Here is a 16,946-nt window from a genome sequence, read left to right as displayed (position 1 = left end):
CCAATTTTAATGTGGATACCCTCAAATGAAAGCTGAAAGTCTGAACTTCAACTGCATCTGAGTTGTTTTGTTTAAAATTCATTGTGGTAATGTCTATAACCAAAATTAGAAAAATGTTGTCTCTGTCCAAATATATATGGACCTAACTGTATACACTCACCCAGCGTATTAATTTTACCGGCTGCAGGGTTGCCTTAGTCTGGGATGTGGAACGGGACGACTTCCTTCCCGATTTGTCAGTGGAGTCACTTATTTTAGAGTGTCCACTGCTCTTTTTTCTGGTTTCACTACTAGGTACTAGTGGCTCTTCCATGGGGTGCACACGGACCTCCTCTTGGGACGACATAATGCACACTGACTGCACTCCTAATCCTTACTTTTATAGTGTAGCCACTCCTGCACACATCCCCCTTCTTTTTTTTTTTTTCTACTCACAAGTCTGGCGTCAGGACACTGGGATCGCATGGGGGAATCCAATATGGCGGTTCCCCCGGAAATAGTACTCCGACCTCGCGACCCCGGAAGTTCAAGCTTTCTTTCCGGGGACGCCGACGCTACTGCGCATGCGCCCGCGTCTGCTGTATACCGGAACACGCCGCTGAAAGCGCTGCATCCACCACCATGTCGCCTCTTACCTTGGAGGGACAGGAGGGAAGACTCCGACCGGGGACGCCATCCGCCGCTCAGCTCCACTCAGGAGGGCACCACCGCAGGTATCCACACTGCACCATGCAATTGTCAGCACTTATCCAACTGTGTCCCAGCAGGGAGACCGTTGGCACCTTCAGGCTTTCCTGTCAGCCGCACCAGATGAGGGGGGAGCCCGCAGGAACATTCCCCCGACACGGTCTACCCGCTCTGGGACCCCTGTCGCTCAGCAGAGACGGTACAGGCGGTAGCCCAGGCAGGTTTTCCTCTTCTTAGCACCATAGAGCTTCTCTGTGGGTTCCCTTCTAGGAACAGGAAACCAACTGAGGAGCGAGGGGGGCCGCCCCTTTTATCTCTCTGTAGGTTTCCTGTTCCTAGGGGCGGACCCCCTCTCTCTAGTGGGTGCTGTCGTGGCGAATAGAAAAAAGGGTATGTCAGAGCTAAAAAAAAACTAAGAGATGATCTCCTGGTGGAAACAAAGAAGGATAAAAAGAAGAAAACTTGGGATGGTCAACCACGCTTCATATCCACCTATAATCATAGGTGGGATGTGATGAGAAATATTATTAAGAAGCACTGGTCGGTATTACAGACAGACCCGATTTTGAGTAAACATTTGTCTGATCAACCCCTAATGACTGCACGGCGTAGTAGCAACATATCTGATATGTTGGTACACAGCCATTATGTGGCTAAAACCCCTGACTATTTTGGTGCAGGACAACAAAGAAAAGGTTTCTTTCCATGCGGGGGGTGTCTGGCATGTAAAAATCTGGTAAGGGCCACATCCTTCACGTCCTCAGATGGCAAAAAACAGTATCAGATAAGAGAACACATTACGTGCGGTACAACATTCGTAGTATATTACACTGTATGCACGTGCAAGCTGATCTATGTTGGGCTAACATCACGGGAACTGCGCGTATATTTTTTTCATAGTTATTCATGTGATGTCTCACTTTTAGGTTTTTTGGTCCATATCCCTCATGTTTATGGGTGGGATTTAGTATTATGGACAGCATGCACTTGTTGCATCCCCCAGGGCCTATGGGGTATAGAAATACAGGGGTACGATAGTGTTTTTATCTTCATCCTCTGACGCGATGTCTGATGGGCGGGGTTTTAGTGGTTTCCACTGTGCGCATGTCCTTTGTGGTCCAAATTCCGGGACATCGCTGGGGGCGCCCGTGAGTGACGTCTGCGTTCCACTGGCGTCATCATGACGCAACGGTGGAACGCCGCGTCTTGCTGTGCACCGCACGCGATGTAATTCCTGGCACACTGACGTCGGACATGCGCCGTGATGAGTGGCACCTGATGGGGTTTACTGACTGTTTAAATACCGGTGTAACACACAGTACAGCACTGCCCCCTGACGAAGCCGATGCGAAACGCGCGTTGGGGATCCGGTGGAAACTCCTGGTGGTCCGTAGAATGGGTAAGACTTTGACAGGGATAGTTGGCACTTAGTGCGCCATACCAGATTGTAACCCCTAATTTGGGTCATATGATGTAGCGCCTAATGCTGACATTGTCCAAGCAATTTACTGCTCACCCATTCTGTAATATGCACTAGCAGCACCTTATTCTATAATACGGACATTTCCAAGGGTTGTCCCCGGCTGTTTTTCAGTGTTGTTCCAGTTTTCCCTCACGGTCACAATGTAGTACTTGTCATGTTATGTGATGTATTTGTATACATATTTGATGTAATAAAATTTGAATACGTTTTAATATAAAAAAATCTCAGACGTATACTCCTATTTTATCTCTTGGTTTCTATCCTTTATAATCATATATACTCATATAAACGCAAATCTATCTATATACTCAGCTAGTTTATAATCAATTGCTCAACTTGACCATGAGCTAGGCCAGATGGTTCTTTGGTACTTTCCAGACACCCAAAAAGGGGAACAGCACCAGATGTACTAAGTGATGATCAGATGTCTCAACATTGTCCTAGGTGCAGAGAGCTACATTTTAGTTGCTTAATCAGCATCTATATGTGTATTAATCACAACATTCCATATATTTAGATAACCAATAACAGAGGAGCTAGACAATATGGTAATAAACTAACCACCCCTAACCACCTTCCTTTCTATATGCAATTATAAATCCACGTATGTACAATAAATCATCAGTATTGATGGAATGTTTTTCTGTCACAATGGTGTACAGTACATTCTTGATGAGCGCTCAAAATACTCAGTCTTATTGGGAACGGCCGCAGCACACACAGGGATAGATTTATCCAAACCAAATTTCCATAACACCATCACTCTCCTTCTTGGTAAAATAGCCTTTACAAAGCCTGGAGGTGTGTTTGGGGTCATTGTCCTGTTAAAAAATAAATGATGTGTTGAAAAATAAATGATGGCCCATCTAAACGCAAACCGGATGGAATAGCATGCTGTTGTGAATTCCATTCTGGAGCTCCCTCCTGTGGTTGCTAATGGTATTTTTGTGAGTTCTGCCCTTGGGCTCCCTCTGGTGGTTTCGAGTGGAACTGCTGCTTCTTTAGGTAGCTGTAGCAGCTGCCTTCACTAATCGCCTTGCCTGGGTTTGTTATTTAAACCGTCTCTGGGCTTTAGTCCTTGCCTGCTGTCAATGTTCTTGGTTGGATTTGGTTCTCTCCTTGGATTTCTCATATGGCCAGTCCTTGTCTGCCAAAGATAAGTTTTTGCTAGTTTTTGTTTGTCCATTTGTTTGGACTCTATTGCTTTGCAATTATGTCTCTTTTTGTCCAGCTTGTCACTATGTCTTATTCAGGCTAGCTGGAAGCTCTGGGAAAGCAGATTTGCCCCTCCACACCGTGAGTCGGTGTGGAGTTCATTTTTGTAAACTCTGCGTGGATTTTGTAGTTTTTTATACTGACCGCACAGTATCCTTCTCTCTCTGTCTATCAAGTTTAGTATTGGCCTCCTTTGCTGAATTCTGATTTCATTTCTTGGTAAGTCATTTCCCTCTCCTTTCACAGTCAATATTTGTGGGGGGCTGTCTTTCCTTTTGGGGGTTTTCTCTGAGGCAAGATAGCTTTCTATTTCCTTCTTTAGGGGTAGTTATTTCTTAGGCTGTGACGAGGTGTCTAGGGAGAGTCAGGAGCATGGAACGGCTATTTCTAGTGTTGTTGTTAGGATTAGGGACTGCGGTCAGTAGAGATACCACCTTCTCAGAGCTCGTCCCATGTTGCGTTTTAGCCACCAGGTCATATCAGTGTGGCCTCTTAACCACCAGGTCATAACAGTACAGCAGGCCAAAAATGAATTAAATGCATCTCAAAAGAAGGAAAAAAAACGAGTTCTGAACCATTTTTTTCTGTGCTCTGTTCTGTCTTTTTTTTCCTCTTGATATCTGGGTGGTTCAGGATATATGCTCTGGTATGGAGGTTCAGGGTTAGGGTTTTCTCATGTGGATCAACTTGCTGCAAGAGTACAGAGTATCCAAGATTATATTGTCCAGACTCCGGCTCTAGAGCCTAGAATTCCTACTCCTGATTTGTTTTTTGGGGACAGATCCAAGTTTTTGAACTTTAAAAATAGCTGCAAATTGTTTTTTGCTTTGAAACCCCGTTCTTCTGGTGATCCCATTCAGCAAGTAAAAATCATCATATCCTTGCTGCGTGGTGATCCTCAAGACTGGGCTTTTGCTCTTGAAACAGGGGATCCGGCATTATTGAATGTAGATGCATTTTTTCAGGCGCTCGGATTGTTGTATGACGAACCTAACTCTGTAGAGCATGCTGAGAAAACACTGTTGGCCCTGTGTCAGGGTCAGGAAGCGGCAGAGTTATATTGCCAGAAATTTAGAAAATGGTCTGTGCTCACTAAATGGAATGAAGAGGCTCTGGCTACTATTTTCAGAAAAGGTCTTTCTGAAACCCTTAAAGATGTTATGGTGGGCTTTCCTACGCCTACCGGTTTGAGCGAATCTATGTCTCTAGCCATTCAGATTGATCGGCGTCTGCGCGAGCGCAAAGCTGTGCACCATATGGCAGTGTCCTCTGAGCGAAGTCCTGACTCTATGCAATGTGATAGGATTTTGACTAGAGCAGAAAGGCAGAAATTCAGACGTCAGAATGGCCTGTGTTTTTACTGTGGTGATTCAGCTCATGCTATTTCTGATTGCCCTAAGCGTACTAGGAGGGTTCCTGGGTCTGTTACCATTAGTACTGTACAGCCTAAGTTTCTCCTGTCTGTGACCCTGATTTGCTCATTGTCGTCCTTTTCTGTTATGGCATTTGTGGATTCTGGCGCTGCCCTGAACTTAATGGACTTAGAATTTGCCAAGCGCTGTGGTTTTTCCTTGGAACCTTTGCAGAGTCCTATTCCCTTAAGGGGGATTGATGCTACACCATTGGCCAAGAATAAACCTCAGTACTGGACTCCGTTAACCATGTACATGGCTCCAGCACATCAGGAAAATATTCGCTTTTTGGTGTTGCATAATTTGCATGATGTTGTTGTGCTGGGTTTTCCATGGTTACAGGTGCATAACCCAGTGCTGGATTGGAGATCTATGTCTGTAACTGGTTGGGGTTGTCAGGGGATACATAGTGATATTCCTTTGATGTCCATTTCCTCGTCCCCTTCTTCTGAAGTTCCTGAGTTTTTGTCGGATTTCCAGGATGTATTTGATGAGCCCAAGTCCAGTTCCCTGCCTCCTCATAGGGACTGCGATTGTGCCATTAATTTGATTCCTGGCTGTAAGTTCCCGAAGGGCCGACTTTTCAATCTGTCTGTGCCAGAGCATGCCGCTATGCGGAGTTATGTAAAGGAGTCCTTGGAGAAGAGGCATATTCGCCCGTCTTCGTCACCGTTGGGAGCGGGATTTTTTTGTTGCCAAGAAGGATGGCTCCTTGAGACCCTGTATAGATTATCGCCTTCTCAATAAGATCACTGTCAAATTCCAGTACCCTTTGCCTTTACTTTCTGATTTGTTTGCTCGGATAAAGGGTGCCAGTTGGTTTACTAAAATCGACCTTCGAGGGGCGTATAATCTCGTGCGTATTAAACAAGGTGATGAATGGAAAACAGCATTTAATACGCCCGAAGGCCATTTTGAATATCTTGTGATGCCATTCGGGCTCTCTAATGCTCCATCGGTATTTCAGTCCTTTATGCATGACATCTTCCGGAATTATCTGGATAAATTCATGATTGTGTATTTGGATGATATTTTGGTTTTCTCCGATGATTGGGAGTCTCATGTAAAGCAGGTTAGGATGGTATTTCAGGTCCTTCGTGCTAATGCGTTGCTTGTGAAGGGGTCTAAGTGCCTCTTTGGAGTTCAGAAGGTTTCTTTTTTGGGTTTCATTTTTTCCCCCTCGGCTATTGAAATGGACCCTGTTAAAGTCCAGGCCATTCATGATTGGACTCAACCTACATCTGTAAAGAGCCTTCAGAAATTTTTGGGCTTTGCCAATTTTTATCGCCGCTTTATTGCTAATTTTTCTAGTGTGGTGAAGCCTCTGACCGATTTGACGAAGAAGGGCGCTGATGTGGTGAATTGGTCCTCTGCGGCTGTTGAGGCCTTTCAGGAGCTTAAACGTCGTTTTACTTCTGCCCCTGTGTTGCGTCAGCCGGATGTTTCTCTCCCTTTTCAGGTTGAGGTCGACGCTTCTGAGATTGGGGCAGGGGCCGTTTTGTCTCAGAGAAGTTGTGATGGCTCTTTGATGAAACCATGCGCCTTCTTCTCCAGAAAATTTTCGCCTGCTGAGCGTAATTATGATGTCGGCAATTGGGAGTTGTTGGCTATGAAGTGGGCATTTGAGGAGTGGCGACATTGGCTTGAGGGAGCCAAGCATCGCGTGGTGGTCTTGACTGATCACAAGAATCTGATTTACCTCGAGTCTGCTAAGCGGTTGAATCCTAGACAGGCTCGGTGGTCTTTGTTTTTCTCACGTTTTGATTTTGTGGTCTCGTATATTCCTGGATCTAAGAATGTGAAGGCTGATGCCCTTTCTAGGAGTTTTTTGCCTGATTCTCCGGGAGTTCTTGAGCCGGCTGGGATCCTCAAGGAGGGGGTGATTCTTTCTGCCATCTCCCCTGATTTGCGGCAGGTGCTTCAGGAGTTTCAGGCTGATAAACCTGACCGCTGTCCTGCGGGGAAATTGTTTGTTCCTGATAGATGGACTAGTAGGGTAATTTCTGAGGTTCATTGTTCGGTGTTGGCTGGTCACCCTGGGATTTTCGGTACCAGAGATTTGGTGGCTAGATCCTTTTGGTGGCCTTCCTTGTCGCGGGATGTGCGTTCGTTTGTGCAGTCCTGTGGGACCTGTGCTCGGGCTAAGCCTTGCTGTTCCCGTGCCAGCGGGTTGCTTTTGCCTTTGCCTATTCCTGAGAGGCCCTGGACGCATATTTCCATGGATTTTATTTCTGATCTTCCTGTTTCTCAGAAGATGTCTGTCATCTGGGTGGTTTGTGACCGGTTTTCTAAGATGGTCCATTTGGTGCCGTTGCCTAAGTTGCCTTCCTCCTCTGATTTGGTTCCATTATTTTTTCAGCATGTGGTTCGTTTGCATGGTATTCCGGAGAATATTGTGTCTGACAGGGGTTCCCAGTTTGTTTCGAGGTTTTCGGCGAGCCTTTTGTGCTAGAATGGGCATTGATTTGTCTTTTTCTTCAGCATTCCATCCTCAGACAAATGGCCAAACGGAGCGAACCAATCAGACCCTGGAAACCTATCTGAGATGCTTCGTGTCTGCTGATCAGAACGATTGGGTGACCTTTTTGCCGTTGGCTGAGTTTGCCCTTAATAATCGGGCTATTTCGGCTACTTTGGTTTCGCCTTTCTTTTGTAACTTTGGTTTTCATCCTCGTTTTTCTTCAGGGCAGCTGGAGCCTTCTGACTGTCCTGGTGTGGATTCCGTGGTGGACAGGTTGCAGCAAATTTGGACTCATGTGGTGGACAATTTGACGTTGTCTCAGGAAAAGGCTCAACGTTTTGCTTACCGTCGTCGGTGTGTTGGTCCCCGGCTTTGTGTTGGGGATTTGGTCTGGTTGTCTTCTCGTCATGTTCCTATGAAGGTTTCTTCCCCTAAGTTCAAGCCTCGCTTTATTGGGCCTTATAAAATTTCTGAAATTATCAATCCAGTGTCTTTTCGTTTGGGCCTTCCAGCTTCCTTTTCCATTCATAATGTGTTCCATAGATCCTTGTTGCGGAGATGTGGTACCTATGGTTCCCTCCGTTGATCCTCCTGCTCCGATGTTGGTTGAGGGGGAATTGGAATATGTGGTGGAGAAGATTTTGGATTCTCGTTTTTCGAGGCGGAAGCTTCAGTATCTGGTCAAGTGGAAGGGTTATGGCCAGGAGGATAATTCTTGGGTTGTTGCCTCCGATGTTCATGCTGCCGATTTGGTTCGTGCTTTCCATTTGGCTCGTCCTGATCGGCCTGGGAGCTCTGGTGAGGGTTCGGTGACCCCTCCTCAAGGGGGGTACTGTTGTGAATTCCGTTCTGGAGCTCCCTCCTGTGGTTGCGAATGGTATTTTTGTGAGTTCTGCCCTTGGGCTCCCTCTGGTGGTTTCGAGTGGAACTGCTGCTTCTTTAGGTAGCTGTAGCAGCTGCCTTCACTAATCGCCTTGCCTGGGTTTGTTATTTAAACCTGCTCTGGGCTTTAGTTCATGCCTGCTGTCAATGTTCTTGGTTGGATTTGGTTCTCTCCTTGGATTTCTCCTATGGCCAGTCCTTGTCTGCAAAAGATAAGTTTTTGCTAGTTTTTGTTTGTCCATTTGTTTGGACTCTATTGCTTTGCAATTATGTCTCTTTTGTCCAGCTTGTCACTATGTCTTATTCAGGCTAGCTGGAAGCTCTGGGAAAGCAGATTTGCCCCTCCACACCGTGAGTCGGTGTGGGGTTCATTTTTGTAAACTCTGCGTGGATTTTGTAGTTTTTTATACTGACCGCACAGTATCCTTTTCTCTCTGTCTATCAAGTTTAGTATTGGCCTCCTTTGCTGAATTCTGATTTCATTTCTTGGTACGTCATTTCCCTCTCCTTTCACAGTCAATATTTGTGGGGGGCTGTCTTTCCTTTTCGGGGTTTTCTCTGAGACAAGATAGCTTTCTATTTCCTTCTTTAGGGGTAGTTATTTCTTAGGCTGTGAAGAGGTGTCTAGGGAGAGTCAGGAACATCCCACGGCTATTTCTAGTGTTGTTGTTAGTATTAGGGACTGCGGTCAGTAGAGATACCACCTTCTCAGAGCTCGTCCCATGTTGCGTTTTAGCCACCAGGTCATAACAGCATGCTGCAAGATGCTGTGGTAGCCATGCTGGTTCAGTATGCCTTCAATTTTGAATAAATCCCCAACAGTGTCACCAGCAAAGCCCCCCCACACCATCACACCTCCTCCTCCTCCATGCTTCACAGTGGGAACCAGGCATGTAGAGTCCATCCGTTCACCTTTTCTGCGTCGCACAAAGACACGGTGGTTGGAACCAAAGATCTCAAATTTGGACTCATCAGACCAAAGCACAGATTTCCACTGGTCTAATGTCCATTCCTTGTGTTCTTTAGCCCAAACAAGTCTCTTCTGCTTGTTGCCTGTCCTTAGCAGTGGTTTCCTAGCAGCTATTTTACCAAGAAGGCCTGCTGCACAAAGTTTCCTCTTAACAGTTGTTGTAGAGATGTGTCTCCTACTAGAACTCTGTGTGGCATTGACCTGGTCTCTAATCTGAGCTGCTGTTAACCTGCGATTTCTGAGGCTGGTGACTCGGATAAACTTATCCTCAGAAGCAGAGGTGACTCTTGGTCTTCCTTTCCTGGGTCGGTCCTCATGTGAGCCAGTTTCTTTGCAGCGCTTGATGGTTTTTGCAACTGCACTTGGGGACACTTTCAAAGTTTTCCCATTTTTTTCGGACTGACTAACCTTCATTTCTTAAAGTAATGATGGCCCTCGTTTTTCTTTACTTAGCTGCTTTTTTGCTTACCATAATACAAATTCTAACAGTCTATTCAGTAGGACTATCAGCTGTGTATCCAACTTCTGCTCAACACAACTGATGGTCCCAGCCCCATTTATAAGGCAAGAAATCCACTTATTAAACCTGACAGGGCACACCTGTGAAGTGAAAGTGAAGAGTGTGAAAAGCCGTCATCAAAGCAAAAGGTGGCTACTTTGAAGAACCTAGAATATAAGACATATTTTCAGTTGTTTCACACTTTTTTGTTAAGTATATAATTCCACATGTGTTCATTCATAGTTTTGATGCCTTCAGTGTGAATGTACAATTCTCATAGTCACGAAAATACAGAAAAATATTTAAATGAGAAGGTGTGTCCAAACTTTTGGTCTGTACTGTACATCCTGTCCTGTCAAGTGCTGCAATATTCAACATAAATTAGAGCAGCTGTGCTCACTTTCTTATCCTCTGTCAATACCCTTATTGGCCAGCAGGGAGCTGCAAGTTCCTGACTAAGTTTGTGACAAATTGAAGAACCTCACTGAGAAGCCCTCCTCCAAGACTGATAAGGAGAGGATATTCTGGGAGCAAGGGAGGTTGTACCGGGAGACTGTCCCCTGTAAACCCCAGCAGTAGTGGTTGAGGGAGAGACAGCTGGTCGTACCTTACCCTCACTGCCAGACACTCCTTCTCTATAGTGGAATACGCCGCTTCCCTCGGCAGGAGCTTCCGGCTCAGGTACAGCACAGGGTGCTCTTGGTTCCCCATGTCGACATAGCTAAGCACAGACCCGAGGCCAAACTCGCTGGTGTCGGTCTGTACTAAAAACAGTCGACTGCAATCAACCGCCCTTAGCACAGAGGAGCTGCTCAGGGCAGTCTTCATAGCCCGAAAGGGCCCCTCACAGTCAGTTTTCCAATCAACTGTATGGGTAGGTTCCTCTTGGTGAGGTCCGTCAAGCCTACTATAGTTTTGAACAAAGCGCCTACAGTATGCTGCAGTGCCCAAGAAGGACATCACCTGATTCTTGGTCCTGGGTGGGCCAGGAAGCGATAGCGTCCACTTTCCCAGGCTTTGTTCAAGGTAGTGGACCTCGCTCATGCCCATCTGGCACGTTCTCAGCTTGATGGTCAAGCCTGCTTGGTGAATGCGTCCGAGCACCTGCTGCAGATGCTCGAGGTGATCCCCCCAGGTGGGGCTGAAGACAGCAATGTCATCCAGGTATGCCACATCACACCTCTCCAATCCCTGGAGCAGGTCGTTGACCATCCGCTGGAAAGTGGCAGGAGCATTCTTCATGCCAAAAGGCATGACTGTGGGCTCGTACAGTCCAAAAGGGGTGATATAGGCAGACTTCTCCCGTGCCTCGGGGCTCAGAGGAATCTGCCAAGATCTCCTCCTTAGATCCATAATGGCTATACAGCTCGCTCTAGCTAACCGCTCAAGCAGCTCCTCGATTCGTGACATTGGGCGTGCATCGGAGGCCGTTATGGCGTTGAGCTCTCTGTAGTCCACACAGAACTGGGTGATCCGGTCCTTTTTTGGCACCAGGACTACAGGTGAGGACCACGCTCTTTTAGATCCTTTAATCACCCCCAACTTCAGCATCTCATCGACCTAGTGGCGCATGACGTGCTGCACCTCGTCCGAGATCCAATAGGATGTCTGCAGGATTGGGGTATGATTCCCGGTATCCACTTCGTGATCCGCTACCTCAGTCCTTGCAGGCTCCGGGCATGTTGATAAACACCACCTAGAAGGGTTTTAGCGTTGCTCGCAGGTGAGACCACTAGCGTGCGGATAACAAGGCACTTATCTTTATATCCTCTATGGACCCCCCCAGCCTTCACTTGGGCCAGAATATCCTCCCCATCCTCGAACAGGTTGCAGACTGGTAGGATGCAGGCTCCAAGTTCTTGATGAGCCTTCATCATATTAACGTGGAAGACTTTTCGCCTATCCCGAGCATGGTCAAGAGTGACCACATAGGTGACAGGGTTGAGCCGTTAGTGTATGATGTACAGGCCTTCCCAAGCTGCGTGAAGCTTATACTTTGTTGCTGGGACCATCACCAACACCTTCTGACCCACCTCGGGCGTTCTGGTTGTACCAATGCTTCTGGTCAGCCTGGTCCTGCGCCATTTTGTCATGCACCAACTACACCAAGGTCTGCATCTTGTCACAGCAGCGCATGACATATTCCACGATGGACACTTCTGGAGAGCTCGGCTCTTCTTGTCAGGACTCCCTTACCAACCCAAGGGGTCCCTGGACTCGCCTGCTGTACAGGAGCTCGAAGGCGAAGAGGGGTTGTGTGTAGGATTTGGTCCTACAGAAACCAATGGTGGGAGGAGTAGTAGACCAGCTCTGGTTGTGCAACAGAACAATGGAAATAATTAATATCTTCCTGACAGCGATCCATGATTGCTGGTGGTTAGCGCCTTCTATACCTATATAGTATAAAGAGCACTTGCTCAGTGTATACTGCCAGAAAGGAAGGCAGAGATGGTAATAAAAGCGTTTGTGACTCACTTATCTCTTGTGAATTGTTGAATCTTGTTGCTCTGCATTGTCTTCTATTGTTTGCACGTGTCCAGTCTTAATTGTGAGGTTCTGCAGATTATTAAAAACCATTTCTACCTTCTCTATGAGGAGTCTGGCTGTGTCTGACAGTTGACTCCCGGCTTCTGCTAGTGCAGCGGTAAACACGGTAATGACATTTTAGAATATCATAGCAGAGCCAAATGTGCACCACCGGATGTTTAAAGTCTATGAGGGTCTGAAATTAGTCAATGTTCACATCTGCACCATTATATTCTTCCAATGCTTCAGCCAGTCAGTTCTGTTATGACCTGGTGGTCAGGACAATAATGGACCTGGTGGTTAAGAGCACACGGAATGACCTGATAGTTACTGATAATAAGGACAAGCTCTGGGACGTGGGAACTCTGCTGACCGCAATCCCTAATCCTATCAACCACACTAGAAATAGCCGTGGATTGCTCCTAACGCTCCCTATGCAACTCGGCACAGCCTAAGAAACTAGCTAGCCCTAGAGATAGAAAAATAAAGCCTACCTTGCCTCAGAGAAATTCCCCAAAGGAAAAGGCAGCCCCCCACATATAATGACGGTGAGTAAAGATGAAAATACAAACACAGAGATGAAATAGATTTAGCAAAGTGAGGCCCGACTAACTGAACAGACCGAGGATAGGAAAGGTTACTTTGCGGTCAGCACAAAAACCAACAAAAAGACCACGCAGAGGGCGCAAAAAGACCCTCCGCACCGACTCACGGTGCGGAGGCGCTCCCTCTGCGTCCCAGAGCTTCCAGCAAGCAAGAACAATCGAAATAACAAGCTGGACAGAAAAATAGCAAACCAGAGAAAAACAAGCAGTCACTTAGCTTCTGCTGGGAAGACGGGTCACAAGAACGATCCAGGAGTGAACTAGACCAATACTGGAACATTGACAGGTGGCAAGGAGCAAAGATCTAAGTGGAGTTAAATAGAGCAGCAGCTAACGAATTAACCTCGTCACCTGTGGAAGGAAACTCAGAAAACACCCACAGCCACCAGAGGAAGTCCATGGACAGAACCAGCCAAAGTACCATTCATGACCACAGGAGGGAGCCCGACAACAGAATTCACAACACAGTTCGCCTCCACAGACACCAGAACAATGGAAACTTGTAATGTGGTCAACAAAGAATAGTTACAGTATAATGCAAAAAAAAAAAAAACAACTATTTTTGCATCTATTTATTTTTTAATAAAGGAAACTAATACTTACAGCTATTAAACTTTTAATGCAGGTGCTTCCAGGGGCTACATGGTTTAAAAGATCTTCTTGTACAGATTCATTAAATTTTTCTTCAAGAACTGGAAGGGCGACCATACAATCACCAAATTTCTGTGCACAATAACGACCATCTAGAATGTTTGCCTTCTCCAGATACTCTCTGCAATAAAAGCACAGAAGAGAGAAATGTGTGACTCCATTATTACCACCAGCAGCAGACAGAGGTCACTCGGGGTTCAGCTCATGAGTGGCCCCCCGGCCGGGTAACCCTGATCACTGCTACGGGGGCCACCATAATTTGTAGGTACAGGAGAACCTCAGCAGATGACTGCGCCGTTACTGGGAAAAAAAATCTCTACACAAAGACCAACACTGGTATTACCGCCATTTGGTGAAATGTAGTGGAAGATGCCAGTCCTACAGTATAAGATTACAGCACAGTTGTAGATGGTGACCTACAGCTGACGTTATTTCTCATGGAGTCATCACTTTTCCTGCCTTTTCCATCTGGCCCAGACCAACACGATGGCTTCTCCAGTCAGGACTCTGCTGCAGAGATTACAGCACCATCCCTATTTATCCCCATCCTCCCGTCACCCCAGTATTGAGCCTCTGTCCCCATTACGGCACTGCTGTGTGATACAAAATCCATCCTCTTACTGCCCCACATACTAACGCCACCACTGTGCCCCTTACATACTAAAATGTCTTGTTTGTGCCCTCTACATGGCAAAATTGCGCCCTAGAAAATATTAATGCCCTGTGCAAGTGTCTTCGAAAACATTGTCCACATTTTGTCCCTAGAAAGTAGTAATGCCCAATGTGAACATTTGACGATGCGTGTCCCTATAACAATATTCCTTATGGGTCCACTTAACATTTAATAATATCCACTGCCTCCCCCTATATACCGTATGATGCCCTGGCACCTCCCTATACACAGTATAGTGTGCCCACAGCTCCCCTGTACACAGTATGGTGTGCACACAGCTCCCCTGTACACAGTATGGTGTGCCCACAGCTCCCCTGTACACAGTATGGTGTGCCCACAGCTCCCCTGTACACAGTATAGTGTGCCCACAGCTCCCCTGTACACAGTATGGTGTGCCCACAGCTCCCCTGTACACAGTATGGTGTGCCCACAGCTCCCCTGTACACAGTATAGTGTGTACACAGTATAGTGTGCACACAGCTCCCCTGTACACAGTATAGTGTGCCCACAGCTCCCCTGTACACAGTATAGTGTGCCCACAGCTCCCCTGTACACAGTATAGTGTGCCCACAGCTCCCCTGTACACAGTATAGTGTGCCCACAGCTCCCCTGTACACAGTATGGTGTGCCCACAGCTCCCCTGTACACAGTATGGTGGGCCCACAGCTCCCCTGTACACAGTATGGTGTGCACACAGCTCCCCTGTACACAGTATGGTGTGCCCACAGCTCCCCTGTACACAGTATGGTGTGCCCACAGCTCCCCTGTACACAGTATGGTGTGCCCACAGCTCCCCTGTACACAGTATGGTGTGCCCACAGCTCCCCTGTACACAGTATGGTGTGCCCACAGCTCCCCTGTACACAGTATGGTGTGCCCACAGCTCCCCTGTACACAGTATGGTGTGCCCACAGCTCCCCTGTACACAGTATGGTGTGCCCACAGCTCCTCTATACACAGTATGGTGTGCCCACAGCTCCCCTGTACACAGTATGGTGTGCCCACAGCTCCCCTGTACACAGTATGGTGTGCCCACAGCTCCCCTGTACACAGTATAGTGTGTACACAGTATAGTGTGCACACAGCTCCCCTGTACACAGTATGGTGTGCCCACAGCTCCCCTGTACACAGTATGGTGTGCCCACAGCTCCCCTGTACACAGTATGGTGTGCCCACAGCTCCCCTGTACACAGTATGGTGTGCCCACAGCTCCCCTGTACACAGTATGGTGTGCCCACAGCTCCCCTGTACACAGTATGGTGTGCCCACAGCTCCTCTATACACAGTATGGTGTGCCCACAGCTCCCCTGTACACAGTATGGTGTGCCCACAGCTCCCCTGTACACAGTATGGTGTGCCCACAGCTCCCCTGTACACAGTATAGTGTGTACACAGTATAGTGTGCACACAGCTCCCCTGTACACAGTATGGTGTGCCTACAGCTCCCCTGTACACAGTATGGTGTGCCCACAGCTCCCCTGTACACAGTATAGTGTGCCCACAGCTCCCCTGTACACAGTATGGTGTGCCCACAGCTCCCCTGTACACAGTATAGTGTGCCCACAGCTCCCCTGTACACAGTATGGTGTGCCCACAGCTCCTCTGTACACAGTATGGTGTGCCCACAGCTCCTCTATACACAGTATGGTGTGCCCACAGCTCCCCTGTACACAGTATGGTGTGCCCACAGCTCCCCTATACACAGTATGGTGTGCCCACAGCTCCTCTATACACAGTATAGTGTGCCCACAGCTCCCCTGTACACAGTATGGTGTGCACACAGCTCCCCTATACACAGTATAGTGTGCCCACAGCTCCCCTGTACACAGTATGGTGTGCCCACAGCTCCTCTGTACACAGTATGGTGTGCCCACAGCTCCTCTATACACAGTATGGTGTGCCCACAGCTCCCCTGTACACAGTATGGTGTGCCCACAGCTCCCCTATACACAGTATGGTGTGCCCACAGCTCCTCTATACACAGTATAGTGTGCACACAGCTCCCCTATACACAGTATGGTGTGCCCACAGCTCCTCTATACACAGTATAGTGTGCACACAGCTCCTCTATACACAGTATAGTGTGCACACAGCTCCCCTATACACAGTATAGTGTGCCCACAGCTCCCCTATACACAGTATAGTGTGCACACAGCTCCCCTATACACAGTATAGTGTGCCCACAGCTCCCCTATACACAGTATAGTGTGCCCACAGCTCCCCTATACACAGTATAGTGTGCCCACAGCTCCCGTATACACAGTATGGTGTGCCCACAGCTCCTCTATACACAGTATAGTGTGCACACAGCTCCCCTGTACACAGTATAGTGTGCACACAGCTCCCCTGTACACAGTATAGTGTGCCCACAGCTCCCCTATACACAGTATAGTGACAGTATAGTGTGCACACAACTCCCCTATACACAGTATGGTGTGCCCACAGCTCCCCTATACACAGTATGGTGTGCACACAACTCCCCTGTACACAGTATGGTGTGCACACAGCTCCCCTATACACAGTATGGTGGGCACACAGCTCCCCTGTACACAGTATGGTGTGCCCACAGCTCCCCTGTACACAGTATGGTGTGCACACAGCTCCCCTGTACACAGTATGGTGTGCACACAGCTCCGCTATACACAGTATGGTGTGCACATAGCTCCCCTATACACAGTATGGTGTGCCCACAGCTCCCCTATACACAGTATGGTGTGCCCACAGCTCCCCTGTACACAGTATGGTGTGCACACAGCTCCCCTGTACACAGTATGGTGTGCACACAGCTCCCCTGTACACAGTATGGTGTGCACACAGCTCCCCTGTACACAGTATGGTGTGCACACAGCTCCCCTGTACACAGTATGGTGTGCACACAGCTC

General features: G+C 47.7%; 1 protein-coding gene across 3 annotated transcripts in view; it reads right to left on the bottom strand.

The window, feature by feature from the left end:
* TRMT12 (tRNA methyltransferase 12 homolog) overlaps positions 1-16,946 on the bottom strand; it is a 137,093-nt gene that overhangs the window by 102,506 nt on the left and 17,641 nt on the right. For all 3 annotated transcript variants that reach the window (XM_069728704.1, XM_069728702.1, XM_069728703.1), the window contains exon 3: positions 13,344-13,512. Coding sequence is in view for 2 of the 3 variants with exons in the window: in XM_069728702.1 (XP_069584803.1) it covers positions 13,344-13,512 (169 nt within the window). In the remaining variant the exon portion in view is untranslated. The remainder of the gene's footprint in view (positions 1-13,343; positions 13,513-16,946) is intronic.

This window comes from Ranitomeya imitator, chromosome 5, assembly GCF_032444005.1.
Source record: "Ranitomeya imitator isolate aRanImi1 chromosome 5, aRanImi1.pri, whole genome shotgun sequence".
In the NCBI taxonomy this organism is placed as follows: Eukaryota; Metazoa; Chordata; class Amphibia; order Anura; family Dendrobatidae; genus Ranitomeya; species Ranitomeya imitator.
Note: the sequence above shows the minus strand (reverse complement) of the source record. Positions and strands in the feature narration are given on the sequence as shown.